The 19,268-nt window shown below is 29.3% G+C and overlaps 2 protein-coding genes and 1 long non-coding RNA gene across 3 annotated transcripts; 1 reads left to right on the top strand and 2 right to left on the bottom strand.

Annotated features, from left to right (window-relative positions):
- Window position 1: 1 nt before the first annotated feature.
- Window positions 2–6,608, bottom strand: LOC111689868 (origin recognition complex subunit 1). Its single transcript, XM_023452364.2, has 5 exons — window positions 5,311–6,608; window positions 5,046–5,242; window positions 3,967–4,975; window positions 1,065–1,390; window positions 2–241 (listed from the first exon to the last, which is right to left on the bottom strand). Exons 1-5 carry the CDS (start codon window positions 6,402–6,404, stop codon window positions 102–104), a joined length of 2,766 nt encoding a protein of 921 aa, XP_023308132.2. The 5' UTR covers window positions 6,405–6,608; the 3' UTR covers window positions 2–101.
- Window positions 6,609–7,387: 779 nt separating this feature from the next.
- Window positions 7,388–12,635, top strand: LOC124420694. The gene is made up of 3 exons (XR_006941306.1): window positions 7,388–7,603; window positions 7,663–7,768; window positions 12,266–12,635. It is a non-coding gene; the product is annotated as an uncharacterized LOC124420694 (long non-coding RNA).
- A 288-nt stretch (window positions 12,636–12,923) lies between these two features.
- Window positions 12,924–19,032, bottom strand: LOC111690262 (troponin C-akin-1 protein). The gene is made up of 3 exons (XM_023452718.2): window positions 18,877–19,032; window positions 13,719–14,038; window positions 12,924–13,637 (listed from the first exon to the last, which is right to left on the bottom strand). Exons 1-3 carry the CDS (start codon window positions 18,889–18,891, stop codon window positions 13,466–13,468), a joined length of 507 nt encoding a protein of 168 aa, XP_023308486.1. The 5' UTR covers window positions 18,892–19,032; the 3' UTR covers window positions 12,924–13,465.
- Window positions 19,033–19,268: the final 236 nt, after the last annotated feature.

Here is a 19,268-nt window from a genome sequence, read left to right as displayed (position 1 = left end):
AAGAATAATTTTGAGATAAACAAATTAAATTATTATGAGCATATAGCTGTGTTAAATAAATGTAAAATAAATAATTAACAACTTTTTTAATACTGCAGCATTTAATTATTCACTTTTAAGGCATAGTGAATATCATCCATGCTAACATTAAGTAATATCTTTTGGAATATATCATTACGTGAATGTTCAGATATTATAAGTCGCTCGGCACCCAACTTTGAGCAAATTTGTAAAGCACGACCTAAAATTAAAAAAATATATTAGTAATTAAGTTAAAGGTAAGTGTCAATAACATAGGGTTTAATACGATTGTACAAAAAAACTTTAATGTACATATTTCAATTCAATTGATCTGGTGTATAAATTTGTTATTCATTTAAAATTACACAAAAAATTAGTACAAGAGATATTGCACTATCTCTTATAAAACGAAACTTAAAATTATTCCCCCTAAACTAACAATATTTGTACCCTACACCAGTATAGTGGGAAGGGTATTATGCGATTGTGCTGATGGTTGTAACACCCAAAAATTTTGGTCCTGCATCCACCTCAAAGTATACCAATCGGATCAGAATCCTTTTAGCTATGAATTGATTCAGATATGTCTATGTGTCCATGTTAACCTTGTGCCGACGTTACTGTTGGCAATTTTGATAGTGATAGTGTGCATACACTTCTTTTGACCATACATATGCGTGTATGTTAAACGTTAATATATCTCTCCAAAAACCGTCAAAACTTAATTTTATACGAGTCGAAATTATACTACCAATTTTTGTAGCGATCGGGCCCTATCCCGCATATAGAGTAGTCCCCCTTATTTATGTGAATCACAACGATGATTCACATAAATAACTTAAATGTAGACGTAAATCCCCTTACAAAAATTTAAAACATATAACATTTTAGCATAATCACTGGTGTAGGGTATCATATACTATATAGTATATAAAGTTATAAAAAGGTAACAGTTTAAGGACAGTCTTTCTGAATATAAATAAATAAAATTTTGCAATTAAGTAAAATCATGATTAAAAATAAAAGTACCCATACGCATGTACCTGGTGTTGGTATTGAGGCTCCCATAAATGCAGCTATAGTTTCGATTTGTGAATAAACGCCACTAAATGAAGTTTCTTCTACTCCAGTGCGATTTACTTCAGCAACAACAGCCTGCAAAAAAATTTGTTCTAAACGCGAGCAGTTTTTTATAGCCTGTACCTTTGCACTTGCTATCATCTCAGCTAAGGCTTGTTGAACATGTAACATGTTAACACATTGCACTCCATTTGGTCCTGCTTTCGATGCGGCAGCGTCTGCTATTTCAGTAGCTCGTCGACAAATATCTAATGCGCGGCGAGCATCTCCCGACACTGCAGCAACTTTTCTACGGAAAGATATAGTTCAAATGTTAATTTAAACTGCTTTAATAGAGTAATAAGTATACTATTCTAAATGAACCACTTATAAAACAAAGCTTTGTAATTCACAACCTACTTATATGGTAGTTTGAACAAGTAAACTTATTTGTTTACTTGTTTATATAATTTTATATCAAATCAGATAGCCTATAATTTTTATGTTTTTAAATTTTCTAATACTTTTTGTATAAATTTGTATAATTGTTGAATTAAGGCCCAAATCAGGATGCACTAAGTAAGGTGAAATCGTCAAGGAAGCTGATTTTTATTTGTTTATTGTAAAAGTGCTTGGGTTTTGTCAAAAATAATTACATAAAAATTTAATTTGTGTTTTCAAACGAAAAAATTTCAAATTAAAAATTATGAATGAAAATGCTGATAAAGGGGTTCAAAATGAAAAAATTCAGATGAAGCACCAATAAGACGTTGTCCTGCTGCGAATACAATTTAAATACGACAGTTTTATATGTAATATTGTGAAATACATAACAAATTTCCTTTTAATATTTATTTTTCATTTCATTTATTTATTTTCATAACATGTAATATAAGCCTAAGAGGCCAAAATAAAAATATTACATAGCAGTAACAATAATACCTGAATACTTAAAACTATGTATATTAATACATTAAATAATAACATTACTATAATTCATTCAATAGCTAAAATTAAATTTACCAAATTATTTTTCAATTTAAGAAATTTCATTTCGACAAAACCCATACTCTAAACAAACAAAAAAATATTGTGTTTGTTGCGGTTGTTGCCCAAACGCTCCCACCTCACTTATTACATCATGGCCCAAATAGACTACACAAGCGGCTTGACAAACATACATTTTTCATTTCAACACACACTACACAAACATTGCTAGTACAAACACCGATTTTTTCACGTTTTTGTGGACTTGCAAAGATACAGTTGTAAATTTTTCTTCGAAATATAAATTTTGTAAAAAATTGGTTATTTATGAATATAAACAATACAAACGGGTTGACAAATATTCAATATGTTTGTGTAAAAATCTATTTTTTTTTAATTTTTGTACAAGCAAACCGCAAGCATTTGTACAAACACGAAACACCCTCATACACTACACAACAGGCTTGCACAAACATAAAATACTAGTATGTTTGTCAAGCCCTTTAGAAAGAAGTCTCTCATCAAATGTAAGTTTTTTTTCTACATTTACGTTATGTATCATAATTATTAATATCACGATATTTTAATGAATAAACAATTTAATACCGTTTGTTCAAGATAAAACTTCTTTCATTTGGATCATCAACAACATATTTTCATGAACATTTTTATTGATGCACTAGATGTGTATATTTTAAAATAAATCTTTGAAGCTATTATAAATAATTTTTAACATTTAAAATAATTTTTAGGATCCCTGCAGGAAATGAAACGATAATTGTCTTAATTCCATTAGTATTAATTCTAGAACAGCAGACACTATTACAAATGGGGTTAGAGTTTATATGTTGAAAAAAATAAATTTTTAAAATTATTAAAATGTAATTTTCAAAAGTTTTGTAAGTAAATTCAAATAAATGAAATAAATAAATAATTATTTTCAAAAATGTCCTTTCAAATCAGGGGATAAATAGTGAATGTCTGTTTAGGTCCAGTTGAAAATTCTATAACATTTTTGTAACTAAAAAAATTAAAAAAACCGGATGTGTAGATTTTCTAACTGAAACCACATGTGAATATAAGTATTAGTAATAAACTGTTTCTAAAGGACCCTATTGGGTCTAAGAGTACTAGTAAAAGTTTAAAACTAATGGTAATTAATTTTTTAAACACACTCAATGTTCATTTGCGCTTATAGATGGTATAGGAAAGTGTACTGTTGGGAACCAGTACTAGTGATTTTGGTACAAGTATAATACTAGTTTGGTACTAGTTGCATTTCCTGCAGGGGTGATATAAAATAATATGGAATATCAAAATATAACATGTATAACTTATTTTGAATAACATTAAAATTCATTCAGAATAAAATTATCTAATATTATAATTTCAGTAAATGCACGGGAAGTTGGCGTATAGATCTCAGTATGCTTCATTGATATGAATTAACAAAAGTACAATTGTAATATCTAGAAACGAGTTATCTGCATTATAAAATCCTTTACCTTTAGTTATAGTACCAACTTTTTTTAAATTATCTTTGAAAAATGCGAAAGATAAATGGTATTTTAACTTGTCCAGTATGTTTATGAATAAGGACAAAAGAGAATATTCCTATAGTAGTTACAGGAGAGAATAGTATTCAATTTTTCATGCCTTCACTGATAACATTTTTTTTTTTTTTTGCATTAAGGCATTCATTTAAAATGCATTAAATTGATTACGTACTAAAAAAATCATTAAAATATCCCTTTTTCTTGAACTTCAAATGGGATAATATATAAAGCAAAAAAAAATAAAATCATTAATTTACATTTATATATTTTTTTCATCGTATGTAAGCTAGGACTATATATTTTTTGTTTACACTTTGAATAACAGTGTATATTTTAGACTTACCGTGCAACTAACTGTACTGCATCACCTTTAAACGCTTCCGATCCACTTAAACGTCCAGTCACAATTTCTTGTAACTGCTTATGGGTATAAGGTTGAAAGGTTAACCGAGTTAAACCCAAACGAGAGGTGACTTTACCCATTAACAAACGCTCTGGCAAATCCATAGTATTGGCAATAGTTACTACAACTAAACGAGCTGCAGATTTTGTAGGCCAATCAAGGAGATTATAAACGACATCTTGTCTTCTATTGCATAAAATATCTAGTTCATCTACCAATAACACTGTAGTTACTCTCCTAGGCGCTGGAGTAGTGAAACGCTTTTCTAACAATGTATGTGCATGTTCCCAAGACAATGTTTTGCCTGTCAATTGTCTATATATATGAACATAGGCTTGGCGAGGTTCGGTTAAACGCATTCCATTGATTTCTAAAAAATCAAAAGGTGGCAAATCATCTTCAGAAACTTTTTTCTGCAAATTTCGTATTACGCCTGTAACTGTGGCAGTTTTGCCAGTTCCTGGTACGCCTGATACGTACATACAACCACCGCATTGATCTTGAATTTTGCCTTCCAAGAATGTGTAAATATTTTCAAACTCCTTTTCACGGCAAGGCAGGGACTTTGGCACAACAGAGACATGTAAACGTTCGCGAGCTATTTGCAGTTCCGTTTTTTCAGTATCTCCTACAGTTAAACTACTGCGAAATTCAATTGTAGGTTTAATTTCACCCGAACGTATCATTTTAAGTTTTTGTGATGGTGTGCGAGGAGTGCCAGGTGTTTCCTCATGTGTAGACTTTGTAATACTTCTTCTACCTTTAGTAGGCGTTTTTTGTGTACTTTTTTTCGTTTCAAGCGTATCTTTCTCAGCTCCAACATCAGTAGAAGCTATTATGGATTTCCTTGCTTTAGTACGTTTTGGAGTGCTAATGATTTCATCGTCTTTAAATATCCGTTGCTCCACAATACTTGATAACTGAATGCTTCTTTTTGGAGTACCTTCGGCTTTTTAATATACATACATACATATATAAATATATATTAGTAGTCAACAAAAACATTTTTCTTTACATACCCATTCTTGACGTTGCCGATTTTAATATACTTTTTCTGCGATTCGAGGGAGTACTTTCAGATGATTCCTTATTTTTTTTCGTTGGAGTATGATAAATATCGTTTTGAATATGACCCTTGGAGGGTGAAATATGTCGCTCATGCTCTCCTAATGCCAGTGGATCTTCTTCAAACGAAGCAAGTCGTGAGGAACGACGTCTTTAAAATTAAATTATGTATTGCCTTGAAATATATAATATTTAGCAATAATTTATCAATATAATTACCTTTCTGACAATCTCAGTTTAATTTTCATATCGTTTGGCGGCTGCTGTGGATCCGGAGTTCCTTTAACAATTGAATAGTTGAGACAATCCGAATCTGCGGTGGTATCCGCTCCACCGTTGTCTAAACTTAAGTTAAGATTTCTTTTAGCAGCTGCTGCTCTTGATCGTGGTGTTACTTTAACATTTTGTTCTGCCAATGGCGAAGCCGGCAAATAGTTTGCATTGAGGTCATCACTCACTCTGGGTGTACCACTGGTACTTTTCTTTTTAGCGGACAAACGAACAACACTGCGACCACCTACGATTTTTATGGGTGATACTTTATTTTCAGCATTAAAGTAATTTAAATCAACAAATTCCATAGTATTTTCTGTGCTTATTGATATTCTTCGCTTTCGGGAAGACAAATCCCCACTAGCTACCACCGATGCACGTCTCGATTTTTTTAATGGTTCAGATTTTGTTTCAACATTATTTGATTCAGCAGTGGACTTTCTTTGACCTCGTCCTGACGATAATTCTTCATTGGCAAATTGCAAGGGGACCAAACGGTACGAGTTCTTTACTTTTATAAATTTATACCGACACACGAACATTGGGCAGCTTTTGGTTTTTATATTAAAATTTTCCAGTAATCCAGCTGCAGATGTTTCGGTTGGGCCACAAATAACACTGCATTTACGAAAAACGGTTTCTAATGATATATCAGAATCGTAAGGACGATGCTCTTCAATTAACTCAGAACCAAAATCAACACAGATATCGTCGTTGTCAAAATGTTTATGAGGAATACACTCCGGTCGGGAATACCATTGAACAATTGCGCGGCAGGGATCGCGATTGGACATTTCTCTCAATTCGTACAGATGCAATATCTTTGCAATGTCACAACCATCTACAGTATCGGGATCCGATGCATCAGCATTCGAAACCAAAACGAAATCTCCGACGCTCAAAGTTAAAGGGCCAATAATACACTTGGAATAGAAAAAAACGTTCTTATGTAGTAAATGCGTTACGCTCACTTGCGGATCATGAGCTCCAATCCATTTGACTATTGGCACACTTGTTTGTTCAGTTTGATTTAGAACCATTTTTGTTTACTTGTAATATATTAAAAAATTAATTGTTGTTATCGCAAGCAATTTTTTTAGTTTATTCTGTGCAATTAATTTTTTAACTTTGTTTTTCTGCAACTTCAGCAGATGTTGTTTTTAACATATACACTTATTATCTGTTTTCCACTTTTTCTGTGACAACTACTAAAATTAGAGCGTTCTTATTATTTTTTCGCGCCAAAATAAACATTTGACAGTATCAGACCTGCGCCGTCAAATATTAAAAGCTACGGCGGCTTAAAATCGATCTCTATCAAGGCAAATAGATTATGAGGTGAAGTCATTTCATTTTGTATAGGTATATTAATTAAAAGGTAGTGTTAACAGAGCAGCTAATTATTTTTTGGTAATACACTTTTGATTTTTTTATTTGTAGTTTGACAGTGTGCTGGCATTTAAATGTGTAGTAAAACTGTACTGTAAAACTCCATATATAAAAAATAAAATGAATTCGCTTCGCTTAATATATACTTCTACACAAGGCGAATATTCTCTAAGGTGAAGTCCAAGGCGAATATACTATAAGGTGAAGTCATTTCATTTTGCGGCGAATTCATTAATTTTTTTTATATGTAGTTTGACAGCGTCGGGTTTAAGAGAATTTTTTAATATGGAGTTTGACAGCTTCGGGCTAAATTTCCGTGGATAATAAAACAATCAGTTGAAATGACTTCACCTTATTAGTTTCACCATGGTGAAGTCATTTCATTTTGCGGCGAATTCATAAAATTTTTAATATATATGACCTGGTACACACTAGGAAACTTTTTTGGGAAACTTTTGATTTTTGTGTGTGAGAGAAAGAGAAATAAATATCAACCATCTTTTTCGCTCTCACACAAAATCAAAAGTTTCTCAACAAAAGTTCTCCAGTGTGAAACAGGTCATGTTTGAGAGAGATTTTTTTATATGGAGTTTGACAGCTTCGTCTAAATTTACGTGGACAAAAAAACAAGTAGATGTTGAAATGACTTCACCTTATTAGTTTCGCCATGCTTCTACAAGATATTGCTGGCAACCCATTTTTTTAAGTTATGATGTCAAAGTTGGATATTGTTTATTTGGTTTCTTTTCATACATTTGGCGCTTAAGTTATAGAGAAAAACAAAGAGTGTAATAAAAAATGTATTCTGCTCATTCATTAGTTTTCTGTTAAATGAAAAATATTTAAAAAGGTATGTTTCTGAACACAAGGTATGTAAATATTGATTTTTATAAATGTTTATAATTCCAGCTGCTCATATCTGCAGCCCTCCACAAAGAATCCGAAAAGCGCCAATTGCAAATTTTTTTTAAGATAATCAAATGGGATAACAGTTTTTAAGTGGATTTCTTATAAGGTAATAAGCTTTACTTGTAGCTCTTAAGTTTGATACTTTTCATTTTCACCATAATTTCAAAAATTAATGTATTTGAATTCAACAAAAATATAAGTTGTTTTATTTGTCAATAATTTGATTTTAGCGAAACATAAGGTGTATTTCAATGAGACTTTAAATGGAATTAATTGATGTCTTTTTCAAATTGTTTTAAAGGTTAATTATGGTGTTTTAATATTTAAAAACTTTTTTTGTATTGGGGCTCGGGTCAAATGATGTCCAACCACTAAAAAATCGACAGTTCAATTTAAAGAATTATTCTAGATCTGCTGATTTTTTAGAAATACTAAAGAGTTTTGAAGAATTTTGCGGGAATCCGATTTATGGGATCTAAGTAAAATGATGATCGATTTCAAAAATTGTAAACAGCCTTCATCTTAAAAATGCGAGGTTTCCTACAATAACTAAAAAGTTCCTTTTTTTGTTATAAAGTAGAATTACCTTTTAGATGTACAGCTGTGGTCAACTAATTGGAAACGTTCTCTAATAATGGGAATATGCAAAAGAAATACTCTTGCCCAAGCTATTTCCATTTTTGAAATTCATTCTTACTAGCATATTTAAAAATATGACACTGATACTTACGTTTAACATCAATAATCTTTTTCAAACTAAAATTCAAATAATTTGTAATGCCTTATCTTATCAGATCTTATTAGAATCACACGAAATTATTTACATTGGAGCTTTGAAACAGAGACTAATGGCATTAAACCTTAATACACAAGGTATAATAAATGGTAAAAGGTGTGGTAGAAGTTCGAATGAGATATGACAAATTCTTTAAACTATAGTTGTATAATGTTTCTTGCAATGCCCCAATTTCACAAAACATCGCAAAATGTTTGTCTAGATAACATTATATCCAATTTATTTAAAATTTACCGTTGAATGCTCGTGCATAATTCCACGTTTGATCATCAGGTTTAGGTGGACTGATGCTTTTCTAAGTATTTTTTATACCCTACACCACTATTGTGGGGAGTCTATTATGCGTTTGTGCTGAAGTTTGTAGCACCCAAAAATATTGGTCCTAGACCCACCTTAAAGTATACCAATCGCCTCAGAATCACTTTCTGAGTCGATTTACCTTGTACGCACGCTACAGGTCGCAATTTTCAAGATAATTTGATGAAATTTGGCACATACTCTTTTTTTGGTTCAAGGACGATTGCTATTGAAAATGTTGAAATCGGTCCATTATTTCTCCTAGCCCCCATACAACCGTACCCCCCGAATCGGGCCTTTAGGCTCATAAGTACATTAAATAATGTCAACGAAAATCAGCAAAAATTAGTTTTATAGAACAATAATTGGCAATACAAATTTTTATTGTGATCGGGCCTCATTTGACCCTAGCCCCCATACAGACTCCCCTTCAGAAAATGACTTGATGGTCAAAATTAACTTGTAATTACTTATAAAACGATTAAAATCTACATAAATGACTTTGTAGTAGACGTAAATTCATCTACCAAAATTTATAAGGATAGGCCCATATTTACCCCTTCTCCCCTATGATCCCTCTTGTACAAAATCTCTCTTTTTTGTCAACAATAAGTAAAAATATTCCACAATAAAACAAATTAAATGCTTTATTTAAAAAATTCAAAATTTTAACATACTGACTGGTGTAGGGTATCATATGGTCGGCAATGTCCGACTATAAATTCATACTTGTTTAAACTAAAAACGATTTCACCATAAATTTTTATCGGGTTAAACTCTTACGATAGTAGGGGCTAATGAAGAATAATTTAAGCAGTTTTTTAAAGTAATCGAGTGCTTTTGCCTTAAATTTGGGGTCATTATCCAGATTTTTCAATGTATTTTCATCGTATCCATCCTCAATTATTAAAAATATCCAAATAATATGACTTGATAATATCAATTGAAATGTCGACATTCATGATTCCATCAATTCTCTTAAACGATTTGATAAATGTTATATGGGCTATAAGCCAAAAATGAATCTTTGGACCCGATTGACCTAAGCATGTATATAGATACCCGAATACACCACTAAATATAAGGGTAAAAGCACTATATTTTTCCAAAAAGTGTTAAAATTGTATAGCTTTAATGGCCCCTAGGGTCTTCAAGGTTAAATATATTATGTGAAAATATTGATTTTTGCATTAAAAACTATTAATTTAAAATAAAAATGTTCCTTTAGTACAACACACCAAAAAATGTGGAAATGAGGTAATTTTTTTTTATTTATTTATAGTTTTTGGTTTTAAAATTAAGATCGAAAGTTTAAATATTATTGTCACACACTGTATCATGGAGTGTTTCTTTGGCGTATTAGTGTAAATGATGTTAATTTTGAATTAAAAATAATATATTATAATATTATATCAAATATAAAAAGAGTGTTTCGAATTAATCGATCACAGCTGTGATTTAAAAGTATTGTAAATGGAGGAAAGTTGAGGAAATATTGAGGACTATTTTGTTGGTATAGGTAACGGTGATATTCCTGAAGAGTTTAACATTAATTTTAGTTGGAATGATACTAATTCGTTTTCGTTTAGTTGTGTGGATGAACTTGAGGTGTTTGAGGCTTTAGGAAGAGTGAAATCGCAGTCCATTGGTATCGACAATATTCCTATTAAAGTTATCAAGTTGATCTTTCCCCATGTATCTAGTTATATTCTTGATCTATTTAACCAAATTCTAACCACATCTGTTTTTCCATCTTGTTGGAAAATTGCTCGAGTTGTTCCAATCCCGAAGACGAAGGTAATTCACGGTTTGGACGATTTAAGGCCCATCTCTATTCTGCCATCGTTATCGAAGGTATTTGAACACATTATTAAGGAACAGATTGTTGCATCCACGTTATCTATGTTATATGATGATCAATACGCGTTTCGTAAAGGTTATAGCACATCTCTGTTGCTACTCAATCTTACTGATCATATTAGGAGAAATATTAATGATGAGAATTTAAGTGTACTAGTTTCCCTTGATCTCTCTAAAGCCTTCAATTCAATCTGTTTTGTTACATTAATAAATAAACTTAGGGATGAGTTTAACTTCTCTTCATCGGCATGTAAACTTATACTATCATATCTCAGAGGTAGATCTCAATTTGTTCAATATAATGGTCTTACTTCTTCTTTACGCCTTCTTTTTTCTGGAGTTCCTCAAGGCTCGGTTTTGGGGCCTCTCTTGTTTATTTTGTATATTAATGACCTCCCACGTAGTGTTGACTCTACTATGTGTAAAACCTTTATTTTTGCTGATGACGTTTTTTTACTTTTTAATAACAATATTGAATTTAGCGATGTATTGCGTGAGAATATTAACTATAATCTACAGCGTGTTGCTGATTGGACTATGAACAATTCATTGGTTGTTAACCCGTCTAAAACAAAGGCCGCCTTGTTTGGACCTTCAAGTCGTTTTTTTCCCAATATGGAGATCACTTTAGGGAATACTCGCATAGTTTTGGTCGAGAATATAAGATGTTTAGGAGTGATTTAGGATAGCCGCCTTTCTTTCGAGAATCATATTGACAATTTGTTCTGCAAAGTTTTTGGTATTTTGCGTAAGATATACTCGATGAATTTATACTTACCTTTGCGTGAGATATAATTTGGCTCATTCTCTATTGTTTTCACAAATTTTATACTGCATTGAAGTTTATGCTGGTACATTTGCCACCCTATTTAGGAGGATAAACCGAGTATCTAATATGATAGTTCGTTTTGTATATAATATTAAACGTTATGAGCATATTTCTTCCTTTGTAAATCTTTTCCTAGGTATGAATTTTGTTAATTTTGTAAAGTTTAAGAGTTTATTGCTTTTTTATAAACTTGTTAAGTTTAATTTGCCTATTTCTCTACGTAGATCCTTTCGGTTCTCTCGATCCACAAGAAATCCGCAAATCTGTATGCCGAGAATATCTTCATCTGTTTTGGGAAGGTCGTTTTTGGTCCGTATTGCGCGGTTGTGGAATGTTCTACCTTACTCGTTGCGTATTTTTTCTCATTCCAATAATGTATTTCGTTTAAAACTCATGCAGTACTTTTCTGGCACTACTTCCTGAACTGTGTTGATCTGTCAATTATAATTTTATTCGTAATATTTAAAATAGTAACTAATGACATATGACTCTGACAAAAGCTTCTATTGATATGAAAATTGAAATGATCTGCTGAAATTTGTTATTCACTGGGGTAAATGAAATGATGTATATGTTTTATATTTCTTTGGTATTGATAATTATTTTAGTTATTTTATTGATTTATACTATATATATATATATATATTTGCCAACATTATTATTAATTAAAATAATTTTAAATATTATCATACCATTTTATTTCTCTTTTTAATTTTCATTTATTTCCCTACTATATATACATATGCATATATATACATATATATATATATATATTTTTTTTTTTTCTCGTTTTCTTTAACAATTTTCTCTCTACTTACTAGGAAATATTGCTTGAATTTACCCTGGAAAGTTTTTATATGCTCTCATGTTGGTTTTCTTTTTAAAATAAATGTAAAAATGACAATTTTTTTTTAGTACAGGATAACGTCCTTGTTGTTCAGACTGAGACCTGCATATCTGATGTGTAATGGAGCAATCCCAATATACTTACTTGAGTTATATGTACTTGTGTTTTATTTTATTTACCACATAAAAAACGATAGTATCAATACCTTTGCTTACCCATTAATTATACATTTATACATTGTTAATTATATAGTTAAAAGCTATTTTATGACTCTTATAAATTGTATAAATATTTTTATTTTTTTACATTTATTAAATAGTATTAATCATTAATTGCTTCTGAAAGGGACCTTATGTGTATTTGTTTATATTTTTAATCTTACTGGCTGGGGAGCCTGAATGAATAAATATATGTAACAAATTAATAAATATATATTAAGCATATATCAACCTTTATAATATTTTTAAGGCGTATATTTTACTATGTAATATTGTTATTTTGGCCAAAGTGGCTTTATATTACTGAATAAATAAATAAATAAAAAAATAAATAAATAAAATATGTACATTGATACAATATTGTACATTATTTTTGTTAACTAATGTACATTTGTATATATTTGACAAGCTTCGTATATAAAAATACATTCATCTTTATTTATCGCACAAAATTTTAAAAATACATGTAAATTATAATTAAAATACTATATTTTAAAACTAATAAACCATGATCTTATGTCTGACATACATATATAGGTAGATTTGTGCATACATTTATGTGTTAATTATATTTTTTTACAAAAATTTTTTATCGTTGTGGAATATCATACGTTTTCGGCCGTTTTTTTTTGTATTACCGATCAAATGTTTTAAGTATTACTTTCATTCTTCGGCTCATATGCAGCTAAATTTTATTGACTAAATTTTATGTATACATACATACATACATACATACATACATACATACATACATACATACATACATACACACATATGTATACTTGGAGAATAAAACATACTTACATATGTACATACATATGTATACTTGGAGAATAAAACATACTTAATTGTAAAATTTTCTAAAAAGGTATAACATTATAACATCAAACTGTAACGTATTGTACGCGAGATATTATGTCTGTATTGTCGATCAAATCACAAATAGCCATACAAGTTTAGGCGTTAGTGGCAGTGTATGAAAGGTCCTCATTAGGAGGATGCTTGTGATGACGTTTGTTACGCATTACATAAGGATGAGCAGGGCTGTTTTCATAACTGGATAAAAATGGTAGACTCAATAGTTTTTCAGGATATTTTTGGAGCAAATATACCCAGCAAGGAACGGTTCTAAAATATAAATTTATTTTAATAGTAAGTTATGCTAATAGTATATTTACACAAATATTTATATGTAATGTGTATATTTACCCTTCTCCAACTCCTATGTTCATATCACGCATTTCTCTAACATAAATATCTTCACAATCTTCCAAGTTGTCTAAACTCTTAAGCATCTTGTCGTCCACTTCATAAATTTCACCAGTAACATAATAGCCGAGACCAGGCTTGTTCAGTAAGAAAGGAATATTGTAGCGAGTTGCTATCACTAATGGTAATTTTTCGGTGGTAGTTGCACGGCACCAAAACTTGGCAAAACCGTTTCCATCATTGGCCAAAATTGAGTGGCTAGGTTGACCATACTTTAGACCTCCATAAACAAACAGTTTATGCAAAGCCGAAGTTGCTTTCTGTAAATTATTAAAAATAATCAAATATGTATACGCGTTTAATACTTAAACTTTTTCGGTTGCCCAATTTATTTTATTCGAATAATTTAAATTTTAAATAACGAATGAACCAATTTATCAAAATACATAACACTTAAACTTTTTCGGTTACCCGATTAATTTTAATCGAATAATTAAAATTTTAAATAACGAATACATAGTCTAAAATATTTTCAATAATTTAGTGACAAAAAGAAAAATGTTATAATAATAAATAATTACTTTTTACAAACTTTTTAGGACATTGACGAGAAGTTCTTGAATTAATTTTTTGTATTGTTAAATAAAAAAATATTCAAATAAAATAATAAATATGACATCTTCAAAAGTAAATTGCCTACGTCACAGAATAATTTTAAGAATTAGTTTGTATGAAAAACTAGCAGATGTAACTTCGGAGAAATATTATTATATTTGTAGGTGTGTAAAAAATTATAAAATGTATGCCTTGTAAGTCCTTTTACCCTGATAATTTTGCGAAGATGTTATTTTTGAAAATAATGAAGAAATAGTCATCAAAACTCATTTGGACATATCGTGACCTGAAACGCAAACAGCCCTAACTAACCAAAAATTAAAAATAAATATTATTGATGATTCTAATGTATTGCATCAAAACAAACATCTACACAAAAAATTGCGTTTTAGGTGACGATATATTTAAATTAGGGATCCCAAACGGGACTGGCTTTCACAAATCCCTAGATTCGTGATTTTGATTTTTTTCATAAATCAAAAATAAAAAAACTAAATCCGTAATATCAATCACCGGTTAAACGGTGGATGTTCTGCCGTTTAAAATAATTCTTGTTTGAAAACTGTCAATATACAGTTACAATAAAAAATAACAAGACATTTAGAAATGTGGGTAAGAGTATTAAACGATTTTTTTTATATTTTATGGTTAAAAAAAAACGTCAGTATTAAAACGAAAAATACGGGGTTTCCACCGGTCGATTTCCTATAGGTACATGCTGAGACATTTGTTACGCGACAGTCAACAGTACTAGCTTAAATGTCTCCAATCATTCAATGTCAATACAAAAAATACTGAAATCTACCGACATTGTCAACAAACAAACATGTAAATACTCCTAAGAAAATGCCTATAATAAATTTCTAAAGTTCCATAAATTATAAATTATAGAAATGGTACTAATGTCACCATATGGATCCAACAGTCAATAGTCATAATGTTAAAAGTCTATAACACTAGGAACTAGTACTATTAACAATATCAATATCGATTCAGCACATTTTTAATATTGGCATTACCTACAGGGTATATACTAGGGTATTCATTTAATTAATTATCCGGTTAATAATCGAATAATTCATAATTATTCGGTTAATCGAATAAAACGAAACAGTTTTTTTTGCTTTTTTTTACAATAATTCTTTTCCTATTACAAAAAAATATAGTTTTCCACATCTTTCGATTAAATTCTATGTAAATTTGTCTTATTAAGTTTTTTTATATATTAGAAATGATTTATTTTTATTTAAATTTTTTTCTATATAAAGAAAGACAATGTTTTTAAGATTTTTCAACGATGATCTAGTGTATAACTGTTATTGAAGAACTTATTTGAAATATTTAAGACCATAACAATGTTCCTTAATACCGGTTGTAGAAGTAAAGACCATACATTATTTCCATGATTTATTTTCAAGAATCAAAAGTACTGTTATAAAAATAATCAAATAAGTGTTTTTTATTATAGAAAAATTATTAAGAAATTAGGAAAGGAATAAAATTTATTATTAATAATATTGAATTTTGTAGAAAATGTACAGTAATTTTACTGTTAAAAAGTGAGTTTTTCTTTATCGGTTAATTGATTGAAATTTTTCGTTATTCTTTATATGAAATTTGACAATTTTCATTTATTCGAACTATTAATCGTCAAAAATTAATCGATTAACCGATCGACGGATAATCACTTGAATACTCTAGTATACATTCAAATAGTGGTTTGTGTTATTTTATTTATCTTTCATAAAAATATGTATATATATATGTACATTAAAATACACATGTCAAATATGTATGTACATATATACATACATATATTCACAAACTGCCAAACACAAAAATCGACGCGTTTATAGGAATACTCATTGTTGAGAGACCGGTATGTATTTTAAAAATAAATAAGTGTTGTTGTAGTATTTTAGAGCAAGAAGTTTCACTAAGTTTGTTTTTGCTTTCAATTGTTGTTGTTACCATTTCTGTTATTTACTGATAAACTGCGCAATAAATTTGGAGAATAATATATATACATGTACATTAAATATGAGAATTAGCATAGCTGAATCAAATCATTAAAAAATATGAAAAGAGGTGCAATTTATTATATACTGACATTCATTATCGCTCATGCCTAATCGTTGAAACTTGTATCATGAATTTTTGGTACTAGGTTTCTTTTGCATTGGATAAATCCATTTTTGGAAACTCGAACGTTTTGTGGATGCAATGGGTGAAAAGGGAATAAAATTGGATTTATTTAACAAATTGGTGTAGGTGATGTTTTCGATTACAAATGACTGAAAAAATTATATTCATTACATATACAATATTGCCCAATATCTACATGGGGGTATGAAAAAATGTTCTCTAAAATTAGTTATTCCCTAATGTACATCGATATACATACATATGAATGTACCATCCTTATGTACATTCATATGTCCTATTTGTATTAAGGACAAATATGATATCAATGTTCCCAACCAAAATTAAAGTTTATTTTATTCTAATACGCCCTATCTTTCAAACGACCCTTGGGAGTTGCTTTCAATTACATATCAAAATTTAACCGAAAAGGTTTTTTTCCGTCTTTTTTAAATTCATACACGATTATTTGGTTATGTCATGTTATGGGTAAAAAATCTGTGAATATTTTATAACATTACTTTCAAATTGATCGCATTTGAAAAATAAAATCTGATATAAGGTCAATATTAAAAGGTTTTTTACCCAAACTTAAAATAATTTTTTACTTATTGAATAAAGGTAAAAGGTTTTAGTTGTGATGTTTACAAAGAATCCTATGTAATTCATGCAAAAGTTGTGTATGTAGTACAATAACTCAATATATAATTTCCTTTTAAAATAATACAGGTAGAATAAAAAAAAACTTAAGAAAAATATAGAAATTACAAAAAGTTTATTTTTATTTTCTGTAAAATCTACATCAATATTGTTTGTTTTCTTGTTTGCTGAATATTTTACTATAAAAAACTGAAAAAAATTATTAAATTTTAATTCAAAATTAAGTGGCAAGGCAGGCTTTTTTATATACTGTATGTGTACAAAAATAATTTAACCTGTTAACTTTATAATAAATATTTGTGCTACAAATAATTTCCAAAATTGTTAAAAAAATACAAGCAAAGCTTGTCTTATATACCAAACATATACATATACATATGTATACTTCTAGACTGGAATTTAAATAAAAAACTATATAATTTTAAAAATGTTTTCGTATAGGTAGATTTATGAGTAAATTTATTAATACAATTTGTGTGTTTTTTTTTTGTTTAAATATATGTAAATACAATCGACCATGCCCGGCCGCTATTGAAAATTTATTTTTGAAACAATTTCCAACAAATTCAATTAACCATAGTATCAAATATTACAAAATTATATATCTCCAAAATTTCCTCCTGTAGTGCGATTACAGCTTTTACACAAACAGACACACGGAAGGAAATAAGATTTAGAATACGGGACGCTGAGCCTAAATTTGAATTCAAATGTGTAAAATTGGGTAATAATAAGAATTTGATTTCTCAAAAGATTATGCCATTAAGATTACATCTTAACATTTAAGACAAATCTTATCTTGTAATAATAATTTAAGGCAACAAAAAACTCGCAGTAATAGGAATTTTTCACAAACATAAATTTAGAAAAAATAAATTATTATTTAACTCGCTTTTTGTGTAGATATTTGCTAGTACAAGCAAAATATACCAAATTTTTAAGAAATCAATAAAGTAAAAAACGTATAGGAACATAAAAAAGAAATACATTGTTTTAATAAATTTTTATTGAAGATTATATAAACAAAATCGACAACCGCATATAGGTATTTATTTTTTTTTGAAATAAAAAACTAAAATTGTATGTAAATTTGTAGTAAAACCTGATTAAGGCTATTGTTATATAACAACAAATCAATTACAAACCGATATTATGTACATAGGTATATAAAATTAAACGGAACCACATTTTCTTTTTGACTTTAGTTTTTTACCTGTATATCGTACTAATGGGACTAATTTGTGGATTACATTATTCCAACTAATTCAATTTAAATATATATGTATGTATACATAGATATATACAACGTCACACGTTTTATGTGAACTTACACCTAGAATAGGTTTAATAGTATACAGTATTGTTTATTAACGCAACGCCAGTTGTAACGTAACAATTATATTTTATTATCTTCAGACACAAATTAAATAAAATTATGAAGCCCTTAACAAGTGGATTACATAATAAAATATAACTTTATTGAAAATAATGACCCTTTAAAAACTGGAAAATCTGATAAAAAATTATTTTATTTTACAAAGTAAATTCGTATTAATAGAAATAGGTATACTATCGTTTTATAAAATAGTTTATTGTTTTGTTATTGTATTTCAGGCAATACAACTTAGCTTGCATTTAAATTTTCTATTTGTATAGGAAAAGGTCCTGTGAAATAGACTTTTTACTTTTTTAATTTTAACTAAATAACACACTACATTTATTTCTGTTATGCACTACTCACTCTCAGGTTACACATTTCAGTCAGCCTTTAAAGATAAATAAAAAAATAATGTACTCTTATAAATCGTTTAACTTCTTTTAAACTTGTTTAATATTAAACGTTTTTGTTACACCCCGATAAAGACCAAACACACTCTTGGAGAGTAAAATCTCAACTGAATTCAAATTCTGATGTGTATGGTCTGAATAGCACTTTATATACATACAGCTTAATTACAATCAGGACGGCAAGCGACAGGGTCAATATTTATAAAAATTCAATTTAAAAAATGTGTAATGTTAGTGTTTAACTTGTTCATTATACCCTACACCACTATAGTGGGGACAGGGACGAAGCCTATTGAAAATGGTTGAAATCGGTCCATTATTTCACCTAGCCCCCATACAACCGTA

Source organism: Lucilia cuprina, chromosome 6 (genome assembly GCF_022045245.1).
Source record: "Lucilia cuprina isolate Lc7/37 chromosome 6, ASM2204524v1, whole genome shotgun sequence".
NCBI lineage: Eukaryota > Metazoa > Arthropoda > Insecta > Diptera > Calliphoridae > Lucilia > Lucilia cuprina.
Note: the sequence above shows the minus strand (reverse complement) of the source record. Positions and strands in the feature narration are given on the sequence as shown.

Excerpts from the sequence above, each read along its gene's own strand:
- LOC111689868 (XM_023452364.2), bottom strand. The coding sequence starts at position 6,404 with ATGGTTCTAAATCAAACTGAACAAACAAGTGTGCCAATAGTCAAATGG. Across the intron at positions 5,243-5,310 it reads AAACTGAGATTGTCAGAAAG|ACGTCGTTCCTCACGACTTG; the intron begins GTAATTATATTG and ends TTAATTTTAAAG. Across the intron at positions 242-1,064 it reads AGCCTCAATACCAACACCAG|GTCGTGCTTTACAAATTTGC; the intron begins GTACATGCGTAT and ends TTTTAATTTTAG.
- LOC111690262 (XM_023452718.2), bottom strand. Across the intron at positions 13,638-13,718 it reads AACATAGGAGTTGGAGAAGG|AACCGTTCCTTGCTGGGTAT; the intron begins GTAAATATACAC and ends TTTATATTTTAG.